Source organism: Eurypyga helias, unplaced genomic scaffold (genome assembly GCF_000690775.1).
Source record: "Eurypyga helias isolate BGI_N326 unplaced genomic scaffold, ASM69077v1 scaffold18525, whole genome shotgun sequence".
Taxonomy (NCBI): Eukaryota; Metazoa; Chordata; class Aves; order Eurypygiformes; family Eurypygidae; genus Eurypyga; species Eurypyga helias.
In genome coordinates this window covers 30775-37880 of record NW_010249694.1, presented here as the reverse complement: position 1 = coordinate 37880, position 7106 = coordinate 30775, and the positions used below count along the sequence as shown (strand labels likewise).

The following is a 7106-nucleotide window of genomic DNA, read 5'->3' as shown; positions in this document are numbered from 1 at the left end:
GAGGATGCCAAGACTTGCATGATGACTCTTTGTCCTGGAGGGCCCTGAGTTAGTGTGAAGAGTATCTCTCTGCCCTGCCAGAACTGTCTTGGGCCCAGCAACTCAAGGAGGTATGTGTTTCCTCCTGCAAATAGGAGCAAGTTTCCTGCTTGGAGTCTGAATCTGGCTGCCCCAAGGGGTTAGAGGGCACAAGGGCTCTGCTGCGTGCTCCTGTGTTCTCAGGTGGCTGCTGGAAAGAGCAGCAGCCTACATGGACTTGGTGCAGCACAGCTGGCTTTTGGCTGGGCACAGTAGAACAAACACCGTAAGAGTTGGTTTGGGACCAACTTCTGAAGGGTCTGTGTGCTGGTGAGGAGCTGGGACAGACCTAAAAATCATCCTCCCAGTGATGTTCTGGGGCTTTTGCAGAAGTCAAAAGATGTAAGTATAGCAGTGAGGTATCTTTCAAAATTGAAGGCTGTTTTTGAATCAGTGACTGAAGTAATGTAGAGAAGGGTTAGTGCCTGCAAGGCTGTCTTCAGTGTGCGGTGTCCTACTGGTATTGCACGTAGCTTCTGAAGCTTCTGAACTGTGCTCTGTACTCCTGCTTTTGTACTAAGCATCTCCTTTCAGTAGACCTTGTTGTCCTCTCTCTTAGGTACGGACGCTGTTTGTCAGTGGCCTTCCTGTGGATATCAAGCCCAGAGAACTCTACCTACTCTTCCGACCATTCAAGGTAAGGTCTTCAAATCTGACTTTTTGTGGGAAAGATGCTGTCTTGTGGCTGACCTTGTAGAAAAGATCTCTTTCAGAAGGATGAAGTGGGAAGGTACACCTTCTGTGAAAGCTTGGGGAACCTGGTATGAAACCAGCATTTTATCCCATGGCTTTTGCTCACCTGGGTAACCTTCCCTGGAGCCTGTTGTTGAAATCGTGCTGTCTCTAAGCTTGATGGAGGCTGCTTGGTCAGCCCTGCTGCCAAACTGTATCAGCCCTTCCTTGAGGATGTGTCCTGATCCCCTAACTGCCTGTCCTTTACTAGATCACAACATAGGATGTCCCTGGGGGAAGTTGGGTTCCCTTGCTTGCACCCTTCTAGCGTAGGGTTCAGTGTTCTCTCTAGGCATTAGCCAGGCAGGGTGCTCATCTTAGCTTGATGAAGAGCTAAAATATGGGATTTGTTCCCAAAGGGCTAGAATGGACTAACCTGTTCTGCCCTTCACCTAATCTCAGTCTTCTCTTTTGGTGGGAAAGAGCAGCGTTAATGTGTTTACTCCTGCTGCAAACCCTGGTTTATGAAGGGTTTGGTGCTACAGAAACTCCTGGAACTGTCGTGTCATGCCTTGGCTGTAGCTTGGCTCTTTCAGGAACCTGACACTGACTTGCTTTCTTCCCTTCTGCAGGGTTATGAAGGGTCACTGATCAAGCTAACTTCAAAGCAGGTACCTCCTCCTTCCAGCTTGGGTATTCTTGGCTTTTGCTAGAAAACCAGACATGTTGGGAGGGAAGAGGGGACAGACACCGTTTCACTATGTAAAGCACTGTGTTCAGTACCATGCATACACCTGGGTTCTGCTCACCCACTGTCTTGTTGGCCCCAAGCTCTCGGCATGTGCTGAATGGCTCCACATCTTCTATTGCTGTCCAGGGCTGTATGGGCTGGATGAGACCTGATGTTTCAGCCTCAAACCCTGTGCTGCCAGAAACCTTCCCCAGTCCCATCCTGATCAAGGCAGTAGATCCCCTTGTGTGCAAGGGGTACCCTTACTGGGGCTACCGGGGTAAGCAGTGCCCCATGTGTAGGAATACCAAAGCATTTTGGTGTGGTGGGACCAGACACAGAGCAGGAATCTTGGACCAATAACCCAAGACCCTTCAAGTCTGCTTGAAGGTCCCCTGCAGCTTTAGATGGCCTCTTCTTGCTGTAAGCTGTCTGGGTCAGAGGGGGTGGCAAGCTAGTCTGAGGAACTGAAAGAGGCTTCCAAACTGAAATGAGCATTATTTCTTTTAGCCAGTTGGTTTTGTGACCTTTGACAGTCGGGCTGGTGCTGAAGCAGCAAAGAACGCCTTGAATGTGAGTACCCGATGTGCTGGGAGGGCTGGGGGCCATACACCCTGCTGTAGCTAGACCTGGAGCTGTAGGCTAGAGTGATGCTTGGCTTGTCTGTAGCATAGTAAGGGTCAGGGGTGTCTCAGCTGTGCCCTTGAGTATGGAAGCTAAATGGTCTTACAGCATCCCACCAGTGAAGTAGGAGAGCTCTTTAGGGCTGACGTCCTTCTGAGCAAATGGATGCAAACTGTCCTGTGCTTAATGTAGGTGTAGTTTCTGACCACTGGAAGGCTGCTCCAAGGCCTCTGAAGGTGTGGGGAAAGAAGAGCTACCTCTCGAGTTGGCATGCACCTCTTTACTCAACAGTTGGCCTCTGATAACAGGATCCAGGTTGTGAATCCTGTTCCTTATCCATTAAGTGATTCCCCCTGTATGGGGAAGAGTTGTGGACTGAGAGACCCCTCCTTGCTCAAATGAGCATGGATTACCTAGGTGTGGCCAGAGCTACTCTTCAAGGAGCTTTTTCTCCTTCTGTTTGCACTGAGGTGGGGGCTCATCCTGGCTTGACTTGAGCTTGGAGTACCTGAAGCAGGCAGGTCTTCTCTGGGGAACCAACCCTGAACACCTCTCTTCTCATGTGTTTGCTGAGGGTGGTTCCCAGGCAGATCAGGCATGACACCCTGTAATGCTCTGAGGCATGTGGAGCTCAATTTGTGTTTATCATCAGCTTTTTGAGGCTCTAGGTCAAGCTCACCAGGGTATGTGGGTAGCAGGCTTATTGCCAAGTTGGTCTACCTTGTGGCTGTAGGACTTGATTGGTGATAGTGGCCTCTTTAAAGCTTCACCAAATGCCCTGATGAAAAGTGTGTGGCAGTTCAGCAGAGGAGGTCCTTGTCCTGGACTCTGGCCTTCCAGGACCTCTGTAGCCAGAAGGTACTTCCTTCAGAAAGGAAGGAAGCTAGCCTTCCCATGCTGCTATTTCCATGGCAGGGCATAAGGCAGGCCAAAGCTGTCTGGGCCAGGCTCTTTGGAAATGCTGTGAATGTGCTAAGCTGCTGCAGCTCAAGAAAGACTTGAGGATAGTCAACATGACAGGCACGCTCAAAAGGTCTCCATCCTATGTGTGCCTGCAGAAGTCAGAGGGATCTAGGCAGCAAGACATGCTGATGTGGTTCTGCTCTGCTGTAGACCTTGCCTTGGGCACTGGGGCATGTGCCAGTGCCTCTGCCCAGGCTGGCGGTAGATGGAGGAGCTCCAGTAGGGATGGGGTTATCCCGGCTCCAGCAGGCAGATCTCTACTGACCAGTGTTGGGAGCCATCACTGCTGTGCTGGTTAGTGAACTGCACATAAGGAGCAAAACTGTGTCCCTCACATTGGGAACAGTGGTCCTAGGCGAGCTAAACATGGGGAATACAAGCATGGGGGAGCTTGAGTGTTGCAGTGAGGTGACAAAAATCTGGGCATGTGACTGCAGTGTGATGGCCTTGGTTCCCTGGTTGGGCTTTGCTCCATGAATAGATACTGCCTGTGCTTGTACTGGAAACCTCACCTCAGATTCCTGTGCTTTCTTCTGTGACAGGGCATCCGCTTCGACCCAGAGAACCCCCAGACCTTGCGGTTAGAGTTTGCTAAAGCCAACACAAAGATGGCCAAAAGCAAGCTGATGGCCACGCCAAACCCCACCAACATCCACCCTGCCTTGGGCGCACACTTCATTGCACGGGACCCCTGTGAGTATGCTGGGAGGGACTCTGAGGTCGTGGCTGGTCCAGCCTGGGAGATGCCCAACCCTGAGAATGCTGCCAGAAAGGAAAGCATATCCCCATATGCTCTGTCCAAAACCTGCCTGGTGCAGGAAGGGCAGTGTGTTAGGGTTGCAGGAGAATAACAGGTACCTGGTAAGGCTTCTGGCCAGCACTAGAAGTGTTGAGAGAGCAGAGTTGATTTTGGTAGCTCAACTGATGCCCTAAGTCCTTTAAACCGTCCCTAGATGTGGAGCAGAAAAGGCTAGTTCTGTGCCATGTACCCTCAGTGCAGCTTGATGGGGCGAGCAGCCTGCTGTGGCTTGTCGGGCAGTCTGTAACGTGGTGCTGAGAGCTCTGTTTTCCCTCCTGCCATCCTGTGGCACCAGCCCTGCGCTGCCTGTGTGAACCAGCCTGCTCAAAGCCTGTGTGGGGTGCTGAACAGTGATGGAGCACGTTCCTGGCCTCTCTCAGTATGGCTGGGTGGCCAGAGGAGCTGCCCAGAGGTGCTGCAGCAGTGCTGTATTTTATAGCTCCCTGAGATAGCTTCAGTTCGGGGTTGGAAATCCAGACCCTCTCCCTGAAACAGGCTGCTGGGGCCAGCTACTGAGATGCTGTCGCCTTGCCTCCTCCTGTCTAGATGACCTGACTGGAGCAGCTCTTATTCCGGCATCCCCAGAAGCGTGGGCTCCGTACCCACTGTACACCACGGAGCTCACCCCCGCCATCCCCCATGCCGCCTTCACGTACCCGGCGGCCGCCGCTGCGGCTGCTGCTCTTCACGCTCAGGTGAGTTGCTCCCCGTGTCCTGTGCTGGGAACTGGGCTCTCCTCTCTCCCCTGCCCTGGTGCTCGCTCCCGTGGGTCTCTGCTTGGCTGGTTCAACCCTGGCCTCTGCACCTTGGCTCCTGGGCAAAGCCTTCTCCCAGCTGAAGTACACGGGGGCACCCCCCAGCCCTGAGCAAACCACAGGGGAGAGGTTTATGTGTCCAAGAGCAGTCAGAGCTGGGCAATGATTTCTGACCCTGCAGGTCCAGCCTGCTTCCCTGTGAGCAGCAGGCACATGGAGAAAGTCCAGCCTTGATTTTTTTTGCGGGGTTTGCCGGTCCCTGTGGCTGGAAAACTGTGTTGTGGGACTGCTGGGAGGAAATGCTACCTGCCAGCAAGTAAAATAGCTATGAAGTCCTCCTTGAAGTCACAGCAAAGGCAAAAGGGATAGCTTGGTGCTGAAACTGAGAAGCACAGCTGGGACCCCCTTGGGCCGAGTGACTCAAATACTTTTGAAGCTGAAGGAGGGTGTCCTGCAGGAGATGAGTGATCAGAGCCTTGCCACAGCGAGGAACTCTGATGGGACAGTGGTGTTAGCCACCCTGGATGCAGACTAGGGAGAGTCACTGTGTACAGCCTCTGGAAATGCTGGTGATGGTGCAACCAGCTGCCTGGTGTCCCAGGGTATGCTTGCTGACAGCTGGAGGTGTAGGGATGCCTGTACTGGTCTGAAACTGGAATGCTTTAATGTACTGAGACCAACGCCCCTGCTGAGCATGAAGTCCCTGAAACCATGGAAACACAAAATAGTAGTGTCCTAATTCCAGGTTAAGGTGCTTGGTTTGAAGCACTTACACAGGAGAACCTGGAGCCCCTGTCCCTGCCCTGCTTGGTGTTCCTGGCCAGCTGTGGTCTGCCTGCTTTGGTCTCCGCTCCTGTAGTAGTGCCACGGGGGGCTAGGGCAGTGGGACTCTGGGCTTACACCTCAGAGAATCAAGGCTTAACCTCTGCTCCCTGCCCTGCCAAGTAGGGTGTTTAGCTCCACTCTTCCCAGCTTAAACTGAGAGGAAGAAGAGCTGTGTCCCTGCACCTTGTCCACCTGGCTGACAGTCAGCTCAGGTGGCCCTTTGGCATCCTCTTGCTTCCTGCAAGCATCTTGACTGTAACTGCCCAGCTTCAAGCCAAGCTTATTCCCCAAATGTGATGTGGAGGCAGCGGAGGGGAGGCAAGCTCCTGGGCTGTGTAGGCTTGTCTGTCCTACCCCTTGCATACCTGCAGGCCTCTGCTTTTACCCTTCTACCGGTGAGCTAGTGTTGGGCTGAAGCTCCTGTGGGATAGACTAGAAGTACGTGGGGCCCAGGGCAGGACCAGACGTTGATTTGTTCTCCCAATGGCCTCCAGAGCAAGGCTGATCCTTCATTGAGAGTGTTGTGCTTGCTGGCATTCTCCAGAAGTTATTGATGGTGCCCACAAGTACAGGAGTGTGCTCTGCTCCTGGGTAGCCCAGGAGAGCAGATGTCTTCCTTTCCCTGGCCCTCGTGTGTAGGGTGCTGGAGCCAAAGGCTGTTGCTGGTTGAATTGTTCCTGACAGGGAAGACCAGGAAAAAACCCTTTGGCCTGATGAGGTGGCTGAGGGAGGTGAAATCATTAGTGCAGGTCCTCCAGGGATGACCATCAGCGACTATATGGGAACCCTGAGTGTAAGTGTTAGACACCAAAACTTTATGCTGTGTGGTAGGAGAGGAAAAACTCTGCTCCCCTCAAGTGGAGGGTAACAAGGAGGCCTTCAGCCAGATCTCTTCCCTCTGGGGTCTTAGTTCCTGCCCCTCTCTAGTTGGCAAGCTGCTAGCTTTCGGGCCCTGAGGCTCCAACGAGCTCCCTGTATAGGTAGGGACTCCCTGCCCAGGGAGATGTGGAAGTGGTGACATGCCCCTAAGCCTTAGAGAGCCAGTGTGTAGCCCCCCTGGGCTATGGCCACAGCCGGACCCAGCTCTCTTCAGAAGAGCACCGGGATGGCTGAGCAGTTACAGCTGCTCCTTGCTGCACTGTGCTCGAGAAGGTGGTGACCTCGCAGGGACGTTCTGGCGCAGTATATGTTACCAATAAAGTTTTACGGGGTTAAACATTACTCAGGCTGGCAGCTCTGAGCTGCCTGGTCTCTAGGCTGGAGCCCTCTCCCTTGCAGAGCCGAGGCAGGGTGAAGTGAGTCAGTGAGGTGACTTTTGCTCACAAACTGGGCTAAAAGCTGTAACCTTAGTCTTGGTGTGCTGAGCCCCCTGCCCTCTCTGGTAGGGGCTGGTTTGCCTTGCTAGCAGGGTTGTGGGCACATGGGATGTTCTCCAGGATAGCTGCAGTTCTTCCTCCCAAGACTGGTGTTGGCTGGAGGCTGTTCATGGGGATGGCCAGAGCTGTAGCAGCTCCATAGCAATCAGTCCTGAAGCAGGCATGAAGTTGGAGGCTGTAGCTAAACCAAGAGCTTGTTGCAGAAGACTTAAACCTGACATCCTCGTCCTCTTGCAGCTCTGTGTTTGAGTCCGCTAGTGAGCGGGAGAGGCGGTGGCTGCCTA

The 7106-nt window shown here is 53.3% G+C and overlaps 1 protein-coding gene across 1 annotated transcript in view; it reads left to right on the top strand.

Annotated features, from left to right (window-relative positions):
• Positions 1 to 637: 637 nt before the first annotated feature.
• Positions 638 to 7106, top strand: part of RBPMS2 (RNA binding protein with multiple splicing 2) — a gene marked incomplete at its 5' end in the record, with an annotated part of 15205 nt that continues 8736 nt past the window's right edge. Inside the window, 5 exons of the mRNA XM_010151464.1 lie at positions 638 to 715; positions 1383 to 1421; positions 1991 to 2053; positions 3610 to 3760; positions 4413 to 4561. Of these exons, the coding sequence (XP_010149766.1) occupies positions 638 to 715; positions 1383 to 1421; positions 1991 to 2053; positions 3610 to 3760; positions 4413 to 4561 (480 nt within the window). The remainder of the gene's footprint in view (positions 716 to 1382; positions 1422 to 1990; positions 2054 to 3609; positions 3761 to 4412; positions 4562 to 7106) is intronic.